This window comes from Salvia splendens, unplaced genomic scaffold (assembly GCF_004379255.2).
Source record: "Salvia splendens isolate huo1 unplaced genomic scaffold, SspV2 ctg900, whole genome shotgun sequence".
Lineage (NCBI taxonomy): Eukaryota > Viridiplantae > Streptophyta > Magnoliopsida > Lamiales > Lamiaceae > Salvia > Salvia splendens.
Window position 1 is genome coordinate 1 of NW_024599586.1, and position 17,963 is coordinate 17,963.

The 17,963-nt window shown below is 37.8% G+C and overlaps 1 protein-coding gene and 1 pseudogene across 1 annotated transcript; both read left to right on the forward strand.

Annotated features, from left to right (window-relative positions):
- Nucleotides 1–4,136: 4,136 nt before the first annotated feature.
- On the forward strand, nucleotides 4,137–11,109 carry LOC121791757 (nuclear-pore anchor-like). Its single transcript, XM_042189606.1, has 8 exons — nucleotides 4,137–4,390; nucleotides 4,500–4,656; nucleotides 5,151–6,877; nucleotides 7,411–8,237; nucleotides 8,295–8,720; nucleotides 9,100–9,862; nucleotides 10,069–10,181; nucleotides 10,372–11,109. The coding sequence occupies exons 1-8, from the start codon at nucleotides 4,334–4,336 to the stop codon at nucleotides 10,664–10,666; spliced, it is 4,365 nt and encodes a 1,454-aa protein (XP_042045540.1). The 5' UTR covers nucleotides 4,137–4,333; the 3' UTR covers nucleotides 10,667–11,109.
- Nucleotides 11,110–11,983: 874 nt separating this feature from the next.
- Nucleotides 11,984–15,130, forward strand: LOC121791758 (annotated as a pseudogene).
- Nucleotides 15,131–17,963: the final 2,833 nt, after the last annotated feature.

Here is a 17,963-nt window from a genome sequence, read left to right on the forward strand (position 1 = left end):
TCTTTAAAAGATCTTGGGGATGTGAATTGTTTCTAGGATTTGAAGTTGTAAGGACTACTGATGGAGGCCTACATCTCTGTCAATCCAACTACATCAAAGATCTCTTAAAGAAAGCTAACATGTCAGGGGCTAAGGGATGTCCAACTCCCATGGTTTCAAGTTCTGAGTTAAGTAAGCACTCTGGACAGCCGGTCACTGATTCAAACTTTACAGAAGTGTTTTTGGTGCCTTGTAATATGCAACAATCACTAGGTCGGATATTAACTTTGTTGTGAACAAAGTAAGTCAGTATATGGCTGAACCCCTGGATACACATTGGAGAGCTGTTAAGAAAATCTTAAGGTATCTCTCGGGAACCTTAGATTATGGAATTCATATCAAGAAGTCAACTGGTGGAATATCAGCCTTCTCAGATTCAGATTGGGCATTTGATTTGGATGACAGAAGGTCCACTACAGGCATTTGTGCATATCATGGAAGAAATCTTATTTCTTGGTGTGTTAAGAAACAAACCGTGGTGGCTAGGTCTAGTACAGAAGTAGAGTATAGAAGTTTAGCTCAAGCTGCGGCAGAAGTGTCATGGTTGTCATCCCTACTTGGTGAATTGAAAATAAAAGGAAATGGAGTCCAGTGATTTGGGTGGATAACCTCAGTGCAATAGCTTTGGCCTCGAATCCTGTTCTCCATGCAAGAACTAAACACATTGAGTTGGATATACACTTTTCGTGACAAAGTACTTGGAAAAGAACTTGAGTTAAGACATGTGCCTACTGCAGATCAGATTGCAGACATCTTCACCAAACCATTAAGTTGTCAACCCTTCATGAAGCTAAGAGAGAGATTAGGTGTTGTGTCCTTAGCCTCGCTTGGGTTGAGGGGGCGTGTTGGAAGTGATATAAAGTTGACCGAGCCGCTACATGCCAAATTGATCAAGCCGTTGATCAAGGAAGAGATGATCGGACGCCTAGGCTGGATCAAGCCATTGTTAACAAACTTGATCAAGCCGCTACTAACCAAGTTGATCAAGCCGCCACATGCCGAGTTGATCAACAAGCCACAATGCTTGATCTCAAGTCACTGGACCACCAAGCTGATCAAGCTGCAGTACATTGTCTCAAGTCACTGGACCGTCAAGCTAATCAAGCTGCAATGCATTGTGCGCGAGCCAAAACAATCATGAACTCCACGAGAGCTGAAGCTGAGAATGAGACAAAGAAGAGTAAGGAGTATGCGGCACAAAAGGAGCCAATGATCAACCTCGCACGTGTTGAAACCGTTGACAAGTCAGCTAAGATGGAGGACCACATATGTACTTGGTGCGACGTGGTGTTGCGCGGTTTAAAGAGGAAACAAGCCTTGCAGAGTTTGTTAAAGTAGATTAGTACGATGTTCAGATGTTGTTAAAGTAGACTAGTACAATGTTTTAGATCGTTTGAATGTAGTATATATGTATTGCATCTGGCTACATTTGAATGTAAGAAAGATCCCGATTTGAGAGCTCTCTGCAAATATATCTCTTGTGTGTGTTCATGGCTTTCGAAGCTTTCTTTCAGAACTAACTATCAATATGTATATAGAACTTTTGACATTTTATACAGGAATTAAATGAAAGTTTACAAAATGACTAAATGGGGAACATAATTTTTAAAATTACTACAAATCCAAAAAAAGCTAAAAAAAGGAAAGATTCGGGGCAAAATAGGGTTTTCGTATATAATGAATGGAATATGCCTAGTCGGTGGATTCAATTGGGCTCTAGAATCACAACTTGGGCCAATGAAGGCCCAATAAATGCTAGAGTAATTATTTACTCCATATATTTCAATTTTTAAATTTATTATTCTATTTTCAACTTGCAGCAATATTATAGTACATCGAATCTTTTTTATTTAACGGGTTACTTTTGATTGAATATAATTTCATACAAAATTTCATGAGAATATATCAAATTTTATAATGTTTCAGGCTAATTTTAAAATTGACAGAACAGATTAAATTTGATTACAATTTAAAAAGTTGAATTTTTTTGATAACACTATTGAATGTCATGAATTCGATCGTAACCCTTCAAATAAGGTGTTAGAGCATCCACAACGGTGGTGGGAGTGAAGGCCGCCGTCCGTGCCAGCAGCGAGGACGAGGACCGCCGCCGCTGCGCTCGCGCCGCTGGCACGGCGCTGCTCGATGCATCGAGCAGCGCCGTGCCAGCGAGCAGGCGATGTGGCGGCTTATGATTGGGCAACGGCATAGCCGTTGCCTTTGAATTATTTTTTATTATTTTAAAAATTGTTTATAAATTATATAAAATGATTAAAAAAAAATCCAAATCCCAAAAATATGGCCGTTTTTTTTCCCGTTTTTTCTGAATTTTTTTATATTTCCCCCCCAAAATCATCTATAAATACACCCATTCATCATCCGTTTATCACATCAATTCATCTCCCATTCATTTCTCATTCTTAATTCTCATACAAACTATCAACACATTCATCCCTCATTCAAAACCTCAAATGGATTTCACCCATATTATAGCGGAAGCGGAACGCGAAGAACAAGAATACTACGAACAACATCGTGCCGCTTACGAAGCATATGTCGCGGCGAATACCCCCGCTCCTCCTCCTCAACGAACCAGATCAAATCGGCGCTACATTCATCGTGACCGGGAGGGAGCCCACGAAAGGCTCGTTGCCGACTACTTTGCCGACCAGCCGCGGTTTCCGGCAGATTACTTCAGGCGCCGTTTTCGCATGTCAAAGCGCTTGTTCATGCGAATTGTCAACACATTGTCCGCACGTGTTGAATTCTTCCAAATAGGTCCAGATGCAGCCGGGCAGCAAAGTATCACGCCGTTGCAGAAGTGTAGGTGTGCCATCCGACAACTCGCTACTTGGCAAACGGCCGACATCTTCGACGAGTATTTGCATATCGGTGAGTCCACTGGAATCCTTTGTCTAAAGAATTTTTGCGAGGGCGTTCGTTCAGCTTTCGGGGATGAATTCCTTCGGGCACCCACCACCGATGATTGCCAACGGTTGCTTCGTCTTCACGAATCAGTCCATGGCTTTCCCGGAATGCTTGGCAGCATTGACTGCATGCATTGGAGGTGGAAGAATTGCCCGACTGCTTGGAGGGGGCAACACTTGAGCGGTCACAAAGGCGGCGGCCCAACGCTTATCCTTGAGGCGGTCGCCGACTACCGCCTATGGATTTGGCATGCATATTTCGGCGTTGCTGGATCCAACAACGACTTGAATGTACTATATTCTTCACCACTCTTCACTGATGTGATGAATGGTGTAGCACCGGCGATCGACTTCACCATCAACGGAAATAGCTACCACATGGGTTACTATCTCGCCGATGGTATCTACCCAAGGTGGTCGACTTTCGTGAAGACGTTCAACAACCCGCACGACCCGAGACGGGTTCTTTTTGCGCAGCGTCAAGAGTCCGCACGGAAAGGTGTCGAAAGAGCTTTCGGGGTCCTTCAAGCCCGATTCAACATTGTGAAGTCCCCGGCTCGGCTATGGTACGTGAATAATATCGCCGACGTCATGTTCACGTGTATTATCTTACAAAACATGATTATAGCCGACGAAGGGCCGAGGGCGGCTAGCTTCTACGACGTGGACGAAGCCGGAAGCTCAACAGCGAGGTCTCCCCCACGCCGAGGCGAGCATACGACGGTCGGCCAAAGAATCGAGACAAGACACACAATGCGCGATACCCGAATCCACAATCAACTACAAGATGACCTAATCAAACACATGTGGGCGAAATTCGGCAACGCGTAGTGGTTTTTTAAATTTTTAGTATTTTAATTATGTAATTTTTAATTTTTTTAGGATTTTAATTATGTCGTTTTTATTTTATTTGTCATTTGTAATATTATTTAGGTTTTTTAATGAATTTTAGTATTATTGAAATGTTATTGTTTAATTGAATTTTAAATTAATTGTGCTCGTCCTTGCGGAAGAGCACAGCTGTGGGTGTTGTGCTCTTGCCAGAGAGCAGGCAGAAAAAGTGGGGCCGGACCACAACCGTGCCGCTGGTAAGAGCACGGTTGTGGATGCTCTTACTTACTAACGTTAGAGTTCTTGGTCAATCTTCAACCAGAAATGGGGTTTTGGGAGCAGGGAAGGGTTTAATCGTTTCTCTCACGAAATTATCGATTTTCATCTCTAACATGGGCGTCCCTTTTATGTTTTTCTCGAATCAATGGCCGCTTTATTCTCTAAACTAGATTCAGCTTCCAATCGTTGGGATGTATTCCTCGCCTCGATTTTGATTTCTCTCTAAATCGAGGGTTTCATTCACCGCTTGTGAAGGAATGGCACAGGACGTTGAGGCGCAGCAAGACAAGCCGTCCAATGCCTGCTGCGCCAAGGTAATTTTAGTTTTAATCCGCTGTTTCTCCACCTTGCGATCCAGTGATGGGAGTGTTTTTTTTATTAGAGTTTGTTTTTAGTGTATTGAATTTCCGTGGATTCCCGCAGTTGCAAAAGAAGCACTCAAAGCTCTTGGAGAGGTGCGCGAAGCTTGAACAGATCAAAAACAAGTTTCGCGACTGCACCTTAGCGATGCAGCAGAGATGCGATGTGGTCGAGAGAGATAGGAAGAGTCTGAGGAGAGATAATGAGAGTCTGAGGGAAGGTGATTTGTTTACCTCTATATTATTAGGTTCCGATCAGTATACAGAATTGAAATTGAGTTAGAATTAGAATTCTGTGTAATTTAATTTGAATGAGTTGAACTATAATTCAATTCCAACTCCTTTGTTTGGTAAAAATGATATAATTGATATGAAGTGTGTGCACGCATTGTGTGTGTAGTGTGCATGTGCGATTGTACAGTTCATGTTTGTGTGTGTAGTGCGTGAAGCTGCCAAATTTTATAACTATTTGGAATTCCAACATCTACTTTTGATATAGAATTCAAATTGTGGAATTGGGAGGAACTGGAATTGTAATTCAATCCCAAATCTAAATATTTTGGTCACCAAACATTGGATTTTGGAATTAAAGTCTCAAATTCCAATTCTGTTGGCTCAATTCCATGATACCGAACATAGCCTTATAACCTTATTGTAGATTTATTATAGTAGTTTTTATTGCTTCATTTTGATGTTTTTGTTTTCTTTCATCCAGCATCAGAAAAACTCAAAGTGCAGGTTAATTTATGGAATAGTGAGAAAGATATAGAGGCTGGTCGGCGTGCTGATCTCGAGGTTCAGTTGCTGAAGCAAAACAGTGGTTCTGCTTCTCGCAGAGGAGATGAACAGCTTCGAGAACGCATTGCTCAAGCCGAGGAAGAAATTAAGCTATTGAAGGAGCTTCTGGACCGAGAGAGGGGGAAGGTAGCTTCCGAAAAGAAGCGCACTGAGTTGGAGAAGAAGAAAGCTGTTGAGGCGTTGAAGAAGTTAGAGAGTGTAGAGAGAAAAAAGGCTGAGGAATATAAACTTCTGTGGGAGAAGTTACAAAAAGAAAATGATGATATGAAGCCAATGTTATCTTTGGAGAAATCTAGATCTAGAGATGCAGAGAAACAGAAAACCATTATAGGAAGGCAAAGGGTTGAATTGACAGTGGCTAAACCTGAAGAGCAAATTTTTGTTCCTGATACAAGTTTGGAGAATGATCGAGCTGATGATTTGAATCGGAAATTGGAACAAGCTAGGAAAAGGGTAGAACAATTAGAGGGTGAGTTACTTAAACATAAATGCTCTGAAGAATCTAAAGATAGGCTTCTGTTGGAGATGTTAAAAAAAGAAACTGATGATTTAAAGTCATTGTTGGCTTTGGAGAAATCTAAATCTGAAGCTGCTCACAAAAAGTTGGAAGCAGAGAAACAGAAAACCATCAGGGAAAGAAAGAGGGCTGACTCGGCAGTTGCTCAAAAAAGAATTACTGAAAAATGTTTGGAGAAGGATCAAGCAGATGATTTGAATCGGAAGTTGGAACAAGCTAGGAATAGGGTTGAACAATTGGAGGATGAGTTGCTTAAACATAAATGCTGTGAAAAATCTGAAGATAGGCTTTTGTTGGAGAAGTCTAAAAAGGAAACTGATGATTTAAAGTCAATGTTGGCTTTGGAGAAATCTAAACCGGAAGATGCTCACAAAAAGTTGGAAGCAGAGAAACAGAAAACCATTGGACAAAGTAAAAGGGCAAAGTTGGCGGTGGAAAAATCTAAAGAGCAAATTAATCTAGCTGAAACAAATTTGAAGAAGGCCATGTATGAGAAAGCTCGAGCAGATGATTTGAGTCGGAAGTTGGAAGAGGCGACGAATAGGGCTGATAAATCCAGTCCCAGCAGGAATGCAGTAACAGCCACTGATATACGCACCGAAATGCTAAAGAATGACACCCACTTCCATAAGTGGGTGGAAAAGATGCTTTTGGAGAAAGAACATGATATCGTTAGGGAGAAAAAGCGTGCAGATTCAGCAAAAAAGAAAGCAAAGAAACAGATAAAAGTTGCAGAAGAATACAAAAAGATGTCCATGGAACAAAAAGATAGGGCCGATCAACTATCTGGGCAGTTAGAGACGTACAAGCTCAGGTTAGAAGGGTTGCAGAAGGAAATGCAGGAGTTTGTTTCATCGAGAATTTATGCTGGCACTTCTCCCATGATAAACAATGATGTCATTTATGAAACTGATACAGTTGAACTTCTGAAGAAACAATTAAAGCTAGAAAAGCTGCTTGCAAAACATGCCAAGGAAGCAACGAAGATAGAAGCTTTACGTAACACGATGCTACGACAAGAATTATGTCACCTAAAGAAGGAGAGTGTTCAGTTCCAACAGCACATGAATATACTACTAGATAAGAGTTTCTTGCATGGCCCTGAAGGTATAGATCAGTTGAAAAAGGTTAGTTTTTTTAGTCATAATTGTTGGACGATTTCTTATTCATGATTAATACAGTGTCTTTATATCTTGTTTATGAATTTATAGAAAGAGTTCTTGCATCTTTGTTTTTTAATCTATCTGTCCCTCGTTATTATTTGTTGTTGTTGAGATAATTGACTGCAGTAATCTATAGTATCATTTTATCACCAGCCTTTACTCTTTTTGCCAGAATCGTGAAATGAAGCAATCACATTTATTTACTACTAACTTGTTCTCCGCAAGAAACAATTGCGGGGAAGTGTGAATGCATTGGTGAAAGACCTTTCATACATCTATACGAGATTAAGAGTTGCAGATTTCATATTCATTTTAGTGTCACTCTATTAGTGCTATTTTAGTCTTTTGAAGTGCTTGAGAAATAGTGCCCTGACTTCTGTTAGTGTCAATCACACACACATACAACACCATGTTTATATTCCTAATTCGTGCCATGCATCTTAGTCATGTGTGGATACAGGATTGGTGCTAATTGACTGGTTTATGTTACTTTGCAGATTGGCAGTGAAACCACGAAAAGAGAAGTATTAGGCTCTGATGGGAGTCGCAGGCGAGTCATGTCTGGTATACATTCTAGGATGGATCCTCCTTATCGAGGTTCCAGCCAAAAAATGTTACAGAGTTCTGCCATATATTCCAGTTCAGCATCTTTTTCTGATTGGCCCTTGGTGGGATCACAGGAAAGAGACACATTCTCTATTATGACATCAGCTAACCTGGGGGAGGATATATCAAACTTCAAGCCAAAGATACCTAATAAGATGCAAAACGATCAAAATGTAGCTAAAGCTGATAACAGAACTAGTAGTCCAATTAAAGACAGTTCTAGTAAAAGAAGACTTGGCTTGCGTCAGAAGAAGAGGAATCTTGGTGCAGTAGAGTCTATAGAAAATTTGCATGCTAAGGGTGAGAAGTTGCATCAACATGTGTCTGAAAAATTAGCCAGACTGCATGATACTCTCAATGGCCAAGTGGATGATTCACAGGAAGAGAGCCTGAAAGGAACTACTTGCACAGAGCTTTTTAGACCTCTCAAGAAGAGAAAATCCTCTTCAGAGGGAACTGTAATTGTTGATCATTTGCAGAATTCTGGGGAGTCAAAAGGCACCGTCAGTTCTGATATCAATAACTCAGATTCCTGTGTGCCTGCTTCATCACCAGGGTCTGATGCAGTCATATCTGATTTGGGTGATGAGGATGGAACAAATAATATTTTAGAACACAACATGTCCACTTCTCCAGATTTTGACCAGATAGTCACTGGTGACCATATGAAGTTGCTGGACATGGACAATGCCGCTGATGAAGACTGGCTGAGGTTGAAGTAGTTAGCTCTGAGATGCTGGCATGTAGGAGTTCCCAACTGGGGCTGTCAACTGTGAGTAGATATCCAGTTATTGAAATGGAGAAGAATCTCACTAATGTTGCACCCAATGGCTCTGATCCATTGCTGTTACAAATGGAGCATAATTCTGATACCTTATCAGAGAATACTACTCCCCCCGGCAGCAAGTGATACTCATTGCCAAGAAATCCATGTAACAAGTGGGATGTTGGGAACAGGCTATCTTTCTGGTCCTGGAAATGAGGGAACAATTGAAACATGTGAAAAGGCAAGTGCATCTTGTTGTGGTGAAACTCTGAAGTGTTTTATTGTATTCTCAGACAACAAAGACAACTTAAGCATTTTGCGGATCCTTCAGACAATTTCCAGTTTCATGCCACAATGTTCTTTTGATCATTCAGTGGAGACATTCGTTCAAAATTTTATACTCACCATTTCTAAAGCTAAAGACCTCTCAACTAGGTGAGTGAATTCATCTGTTGGTGTTTCCTTACTTGAATTTCTGATTATCACTTTGTTTTAGGGGTTAAGTGTTTCCTTACCAGACTTGCTAACTATAGTTCTTTCTCTTTGTTGGTGTTTTCTGGGAAAAGGCATGTGTGTTCTTGTCATTGATACTGCCTGAAATTTCTGAGCTAAGACTCAAAACTTGAAAAATGGTTTAGGTGATAATTTTGTCCAGGCTCTTGCTTCAGTGACCACACTCTTCAGCTCAGGTACTTTCTATAGCAGACTTAAATTTCATTTGTTGTATGTTGCTGTTCTTTTTTTTTCCCCATTATTATTTAAGTGTTTGTAAGGAATAACTTCTTTCCATGCAGCACTTTCTGATCCATATTTGAAAAGAATGGCTATGGAGTCCTGGTTTGCTTGAACTGCTAGTTATCATTGAAGATTTCCTTCAACAGAGTAACGTTTTTGTCTATGGTGGTGTATCTGCTGAGTCAGAATCCCATGTTACTTCCAAATTGGACTTAATTTTAAATGGCAATCCCATAATGATGCTGGAAATGGCTGCTTCAGCTCATCTGTTGATTGCAGGGGGTAGTCTATTAGCATCATTATGCCTTGCTGTTGATGATATTGGTTATGTTTGTGAGATATCATACAACATTATTAGAACCCAGAAGCTTGACCGTCCAGTAATGTTGGCTATTCTTCATGCTTTTGCCCTCATATGTGGCTCCAAGTACTTTAAACTTCAGCATTACTCTGTAGCTATGACTGTAGTAAAATCTGTGGTTTTGTTTCTTGAGGCGCAAACTTTGTCAGCCGGTTCTACATCCTCTCCGCTGTCAGATTCTAGAAACCCATCTAGCATGTTGTTGTGCGCACACTGTCCATTCTCAGAAGGTGCAGTTTCTGTGGAAAATGCTGCAGTGATGCTGTTAGAGAACCTCCAAAAGCAGTGTCATTGTGGGTTATGGCCACAAGATTCACTTGCCTTAGTCAGTTTGCTGGTTCCCACACTTCCGATCCATGAGGAGGGAGACGAGGTAGTTTCAGGCTTGGGAGAGGCTGCCTCATCAAGTTTGGCATGTGATGAGACTTTATGCAACTTCCTTGATATTTTTTCTTTGGTTGAGGTTCTAGCTTCAGTCATGGTATGAATCTTGTCTTACATCTTTCTGTTGCTTTTTCGGTTTCTCACTATTCTACTTCATTTGTTTAATTTGGTGAAGTTTAAAAACAATACTTTGGCTTTGCTAATTGCTATGACACCTTTGACACTCCCTTCCCTCTGGTTCTCCTTGATTTCAGCATCACTCATTTTTTTTATGCCTCACTTCCAATATCTCTCGACATGCAGAGCTGGAATTGGACATCTGATAACACCATAGGGCCGATTTGTCAAACTTTGAAGTTAAATTTAACAGAAGGATTCTCTGCTACTATCATCACACTTCTCGGCCAACTTGGGAGGTATTGTCCCAAACAATCTGTACGCATTTGTCCTAGTAAAATTTATGATTACCGCTTGCTGTTGCTTAGCCTCATTTTTCTCTACTAAATATGAGCTATACAGTGTAAAAGATTATATATGCCTTCGAGATTATTTGTTTAAAACTGTTCTACAAAAAAGAAGCATCTGACTTCTACGTGTGTCCCGCAGGCTTGGAGTTGGTGCTGGCGGATACGATGATCCTGGTGTTCAGAAATTAAGAGACTACTTCTCAAAGTTTGCTCAGGAAATCACATTCAAGAGATTAAGTATTCCTGTTCAGATTGCCCTTATAACTTCTTTGCTTTGTGTCAGTCCAATCAAATTTGAAGAGATCACTGAAAAAACCGAAACTCCAGCAGCAATGAGTAGTCCCTATAGTTTGGTAAGGGCATGGTTTTTTTCCTTGAGTCACGATCTACAGTTGTCCTTGAGGCCTCATTTTGCTGCAAGCCAGGGCAACTAGCAGATCAGTCTCCGGTTCGTTCAAATTGAGCTCGAGTCCTGTTCTTTTCGAGGAAGTTTGTGTACAGCAATGGATAAACAAGTGCCAAGGTCGTCTTCTGTTCTCCAATTTTTTCTCAAGTTAAACTGAGCCGCCGCTTATTTCACAGTTTTAGAAACATTTACTTGGTATTATTGGAACCTTGCGATTTTGTTCAACTTTGATTCAGAAGCCTTCGGTATTTGCTTTCACACGTATGCTTAGTGCATCTTTCTTCAGTTGAAGGATTTGGATAATAGTCCCGGATTTGGATTTGGATTTGGAGTTCGAGCATTTAGATTTCGGATTGGATTTTGAGAGAGTATAAAATCCGAATTGATCCGAAAATCTATTTTTTTAATTAAACTGAAGCAAAAAATTTGTAATGCTCTGAGAATCAAAATTATACACAGTTTATTGATAAATTTCCATTTGTTGTAGATATTTTAATCATCTTAGATTTGATAGTAGTGCTACTACTATTTTGGATAGAGGAGAAGGAATTCAATAAGTTGTTAGTTGTTATTTACATGATTGAAAAACTAGACGTGGCTCATTACTAGTCAATATTTCATTATTTATGTGAGTCCTCTATTAATGTGACAGAATCGACTTATTACAGCAAAGAAAAATATCCCAACAACTTTATTAGATTATTCCTATTTATGAATGTTACTGTAGTTATGTAAGTTAAAGACATTGCGGCTATTATTGCCATTCGAAGCAATTATAATATATCAATCATTCAAAATTCCACATCTCATAAATGCATACAATAATGAAATTGAAAAGGCCACGATTCCACGTTTTACTTACCAATCATTGTACATGTGCACTATTTTGATTTTTGACATATCAAGCTATTTTGGAATTTTGGGTTCAAAATGGGTTTATGAGATAACTTTGGAAAAAAGAGAATGGAGATTTATGTTTACTAGTAATAATTATTTTCTTTGTTCTAAAATACTTGCTTCATTTTTCGGTAAAAACCTTATTCTCTTTTCTTTTTCCACTTTATTTTTTTCACTACTTTATATTCTTAATTTAACTTTTAAATATCAATTTTTGAAAATCCCATATTCAAAAGAAATACATTAAAACGGAGCTAAACTGCACTATTGTTGTCTATTTTGATTTATTTTCTTGATAGGAACTTTATTCTAAATCATATCATTTGGTGATAATTACTATTTTCTAGCAAAACCGGATAGCTCAGTTTTGTCGATTTTATGATTTTTCTAAACACAATAAATACATAGGTATACTTTCATTGCCTTAGAATTCAGTACTTAAAAAAAATAGCAAAATTAAAATCTAATATCAACAGAGATCTAGAATAATTAAAATATTTAGCAAGTGAGTTGAGTAGCAACAAAATCCAGCACACACTCCAAAGCATCTCAAAAAGAGACTCTGATCTGATGAAAGTCTGTCCGTTCCAAGTTCCAGCACAGCCAAACAACCCCTTAATCGTCAGTTTCTCTACACAGATTCACATGGATGAGCCGTTCATCTCTTACACCAACACCGGCAGGTCTCTCCCGCCGCTCCTCCCTCTGCCTGAAAACAACGAAATCTGCATTCCGCCGCCGCCCATCACCCCATCCCCCGAGAAATCAAAGACATCCTCATCTTCGGCTCTCCCTCCTCTTCCTCATCACCTTTCAAAGACTCGATTTTTCGCGATATCTGCATTCCGCCGCCGCCAATCACCCCATCACCCAGAGAAATCAAAGACATCCTCATTTTCGGCTCTCCCTCCTCATCCTCACCAGGTCTCAAAGACTCAATTTTTACCGAAAGGTTGAATCTTGACAACAATCAGAAGCAATCGAGCCATGACCCAGAAATCCCACAATCATGGCTAATCAACCCCAATTATCCACCCTCCACGAGCAACCTCCACCGCTCCAAAACCGCACCGGCTATGGCGGCAATCAACGAAATTGACAATTGCTCGAATCCGAAGCCGCCGCCGAAGTTTGCCACGCCCTCAATTGTGAAGCAGGGTGTGATTTTCTTGATCATTTACTTGAGCTTTGGTGTGATTATTTACTCTTTCAATATCGATTCTTTCACTGCCATTAGAACTCACCCTGTTGTAGATGCTTTGTATTTCTGCATTGTGACCATGTGTACAATTGGCTATGGTGATATAACTCCTGATAGCACTGCTACCAAGCTGTTTTCGGTCACTTTCGTGCTTGTGGGATTCGGTTTCATCGATATTTTGTTAAGTGGGATGGTTAGTTACATGCTTGATTTGCAAGAGAATCATCTCTTGAAGACTATCAAGAGCCGGGGTGCTCATGATCCCCCTCGTATATCATCGATGTGAAGAAGGGGAGGATGAGGATACGGATGAAAGTGGCGTTGGCGTTGGGCGTTGTGGTTCTTTGCATTGGAGTTGGGGTTGGTGTTATGCATTTTGTGGAGAGGCTTGATTTGTTGGATTCGTTCTATCTGTCTGTCATGTCTGTGACCACTGTTGGATACGGGGATAGGGCGTTTAAGTCTTTGCCCGGGAGGGTTTTTGCCTCCGTTTGGTTGCTCGTGTCGACTCTTGCTGTTGCTAGAGCCTTCCTCTACTTGACTGAACTGAGGGTTGAGAGGCGGCACAGGAGGATGGCTCAGTGGGTGCTCGGACAGGATATGACTGTCTCGCAGTTTCTTGCTGCAGATATCGATAACAATGGCTTTGTAACGTGAGTGCTTCTCTTTGCTCATGTTATTGAAGATATATTATAGCTAAATGTTTATCTTTGGCATTTGAATTACTTATGATTGATGCTTGATGATTGATGATTGTAGCTTGAAATGGTTTTGTGGATAAATGCTTTAGCTTGGAGATATATTGAACCACACTCGAACACTAGTTAGTTTCGGGTATGTATGATCAGAGGGAAATCTTGTTCTTTCAAAATCATAGTTCATTGTTTTTGAAAGTATTACGTTTGAAGCTAGTTCTTAACTGCTTAAGTTAGATTGTTGAAACGACGTCATGTCACTGCTTATTCCCGAGAAGTATGATGATAGTAGCCATTGAAAGTTCACTCATGTTTTTGTGGATAGTCATAAATTAATGAAGCATGGCATATTCTTGTAGTCACGAATGGACTTGTCCGTTTGCTTACCTTTAATACTAACTCGCATAAACTCTTTATGCCTAACACGAAGATTTTATGATAGTTCATTGTCGCAACATATCTACTATTTTATAAAGCTTGCATTTGACCTTCCTAGAAATTTGAAAGGAAAGTAAACTAACTAAGCCTTCTTCCTTGCTTCATTTCACATGTTTTGTTGCAGTAAATCCGAATTTGTAGTATACAAGCTCAAGGAGATGGGCAAGGTAACAGAGAAGGACATTTTGCAGATATGCAAACAGTTTGAACGCCTCGATGAAGGAAACTGTGGGAAGATAACTCTCGCAGATCTTATGGAAAGTCACCATTGATACAATACTTTCTTCCAAATTCTGACCATTCAGTCATGGGGCAATGCAATTGCAGCTTCGAACTCAGATGAGACGAGGAGCAGTTGGATGCTCGGATCATCCTTGCTCATCCTTGTGATAGGCCGCCTCTTCTATCTCTATACCAGGTAAAAGTTTAGTTCTATCTTCGTATATGTGAGGATATCGCGTAAAAGTGAGCCTTATCCACTTATGGCTGTGGTTCGTCTCAGCTCGACTCGATTTAGTCAACACATACATAACTTTGGGTATGTATGGTGTATATGATCTCCTTTCTTTGGCTCTAATTCTTGCCATAGGATGGGAAGTGGAAAATGTAAATGCTAAGTATCTGTATTAGTTAGTTAGTTATGGAAACCTATTTATAAACAAGAGCATTTCATATTTTTTTTTCAATGTGTTTGTATTATAAAGCAGCTAAATTACTATAGAGTTTTGATCTATTGAATTTAAAAGGCTATAATTTTGTTGCATTAATTAATTACTGTACCATTATGTTATATGTAAATTTTTTAGAATCATGGAAAGTAATCATTGAAATTGATTTTACAGTTTACCGTGCATATAGTTGATTTGTTTTGTTTATTAGTATATATATTACTCAATTTCGGAGGCGGTTAATTACCGTTGCTATGAAATTGAAGGAAGATGAGCGCAGATGGGAATCTAGACGAGGTTTTATTCATTACTTGTTAATTTTCACTGACTTTCTGTTTAGATTATCTTAATCCTGTTTAATCTTGTGATAATTACACTTTCGAATTTGAATATTTTTCCCTTTCCAATTGAAGGAAGATTTATTTGGAAAACTTCCGCAAGTACTAACGAGAGAAATCCTGGAAAGACTCTCGATTAAAAGATGCAAGTGTGTTGGAATGATAATTAGCAAAGTTGGGTCGTGACAATATCTAGGGGAATGATAATTCTTGGGTGAAGGAATGTATCAGCCATGAATATGTCTACGGAGCTGCTAGACTACACCAAATATTTTGGAAAATGATGACTTTTTCTTCGTGAATTTAAGGATAGGCTTTTTGTCTTCCCCAAAGACACCGGTGCGACTCCGGCGACTTACCGTTTCTTATCTATATGTCGTTATTTCCAACGTTGTTATTTACTATAACCCAACGTTGTCACCATAAATAACTGATTCTCACATCATATCTTATGTGATCAATGGAATGTGTTTAATGATGATTAAAGATGTAATGTGATTTTCATATGATACAAAAAATAAAGTTAAAGTGATTGATTTTGTGTGACATAAAAAATTTTGCAGGAGCACTTTTAATGTCTAGAATTGCTTAAGTTGACACTTTTGATTCGACTTATATATTTAAGTGCATAATATTAGTAATATTCTTCCACTGTTCCTGCTTATAAATTTTGGCCACAGTTTTTCGACGCCAATTTCGATGAGTGTAATTTATCCATTCTGATTAAATCTCAAACATGATCAATAAATCATAATTTGGGATTAATAAATCATAAGTGGATAAAAAAAAATGTACTCCACTATTGAATTTAATTAGTTGACGTTACACCGAAATGGGCCTTTACTGGATCATATGATGCTTTGATTTTGACACAACCCGGCCCAAACGTAGGCTTTGATTAAACGGGCGAACACAAATGATTTTATTAATGCAATAAATTTTCCTACTACAACTTAACATTAAAAAAAAGGGAGCTACACAATTTTACTGAGTCAACAATTTTAAATTGAAAATATCAGATAACATCTTAATAATTTAATATTCATTTTCTCAGTCATTTTTTGTGGTTGTTGTTAAAGTTGATATGTAGTTGAACTTTAAGTAATAACCACCACTAACCCTAGACAAGTATTGGATGAGGTGAATAGTTTTTTCCTATATTTTAATGGTAAAATATCAGATAGGTAGTAAACATTGTTTCTAGTTTGATTATATTCACATTTAAACGTTACTCACTCAACAATCCTTAAAAAAATAGTCATACTTGTAAAGAGCAGGAGTTTTAACGTGTAATTGATAAAGTAAGAGATATGTAGAAAAAAGTAAAAGAGAAATAGCGAAAAAAAAGTGAAAGAAGTGTTAGTGGTTATAGGGTTCATATTATTAATAATGTGTAAAATTATTAGTTGTTGAAAAGTTTCTATATTTACACTTAATCTGACAATATAAGTATTATCTTGGTTCAATTATGAATAAAAATCTCGTGAACCACTTCACACATTTCACTCACATTTCATTATAAACATTAAATCTGATACCCTTTCTGTTAGTCAATTTTGACATTTTGGTTCAATTTATAAAATTAGTTTACTTTTATTATTAGAAACATTTTCAGCATATATTACATTATTAATGGTATTACTGATCTCACTATTCATTAATTTATTATTTTAATTATTTTTTTCTCGTTTGATCATATTTAAAAAATTTGTAGTTTTAAAATTCACATGGTACCAAAATCTCTATTTTTAAAGGATAAAAAAATAATAAATATATTCATTTATATCCAAAGTTGGAGGTCGCAGATAGATTAATTAAGTACATTATTACACAAAAATGGAACAGGACTATTTTCATGACCTTGACTAGTGAACAAATACCATGAGTGAGTGAAAAAGATAATGTTGACAAGAATTCACAAAATTAATTTCAAAATATAGGATGGAATCAATAAAACTTTGAGCAGAGAAAATTATGGCACGACCACGTCAACCCCTTTTTTTTAATCATTGTTGCAAACCTTTTTGCCTTAATATTCTTAATTTATCACTCCTATTTATAATAATTTGCCTAGATTATTGTCCCACTATTAAAATACTTTGATTCTTCTTAAGTAGTCACTATCCATTAAGTCAAAATAGTGCACATCAATTTTTTGGTCAAGATTATTGGGAGTGGTGATAGATTAGAATCCAACAACAAGACATTTCACATTAGAAGAAGCTAAATGCTTAATTCAGATACAAATATAATATATATTACATAAAATAATTATTATTTTAATACCAAATTGGGTGTTTAAATAGTTAATTTTGACTAATTCAAAACATTCCAAGTGGAGTAGATGGGATTAAATGATTAGGATTATTGACTTATGATGTCTTCTTGGTGAAATAAAAGAAATCCCACGAGTTGCAGTTTCGATTCCATATTTTCACTTTTATTATTGTATTAAGTTTTAAATATTAGTACTACTAGTTTTTGCTTTTCCCAGTGCACTACGTAATGTAGTATAGTCAATAGATATACAAGTAAAGATAGGATAAAATATAGTAAGATTCCATATGCAAAATAACTGCTCTTTGAGTAACTAGGATATGTAATGTGGAGTATATATCTCTTATCCATTTTCTGAATTTATTTTTATAAATTTTAGCCATGTTTTTTTCTCCTGTTTTCATCTTATTATACATTTATTGAGTATAGAAAATGAATCAGTCCACAATCACGATTCATTTCCTTATTGGATTAGAGATTGTTTTTGCTTATATATAATTTTTTCTCTCATCGTAAATTGTCTCTGAAAAATTATAATGAATTTATCACTCCAGATATAGATAGGCATTATATCAAACTTTGTAAAATATATATGTTGTTATTTAGTCATTTAGTAGTATTTCCAAACAAGATTCATATGAAACAAAGGCATTTTATTGAGAAAAACGTGTATACAAAACAATTATTCATAAATATATTGAGAAAAAACGTATATATTTGATGAGGATTTAGAATAAAACTCCAAGGTAAATCACTATCGGATTCAAAGTGGGCTTTTGAATTGGTCATAAGCTGACTTTATAAATTTGTT

Excerpts from the sequence above, each read along its gene's own strand:
- LOC121791757 (XM_042189606.1), top strand. The coding sequence starts at position 4,334 with ATGGCACAGGACGTTGAGGCGCAGCAAGACAAGCCGTCCAATGCCTGC. Across the intron at positions 4,391-4,499 it reads CCAATGCCTGCTGCGCCAAG|TTGCAAAAGAAGCACTCAAA; the intron begins GTAATTTTAGTT and ends GGATTCCCGCAG. Across the intron at positions 8,238-8,294 it reads GAAGACTGGCTGAGGTTGAA|AGTAGATATCCAGTTATTGA; the intron begins GTAGTTAGCTCT and ends CTGTCAACTGTG.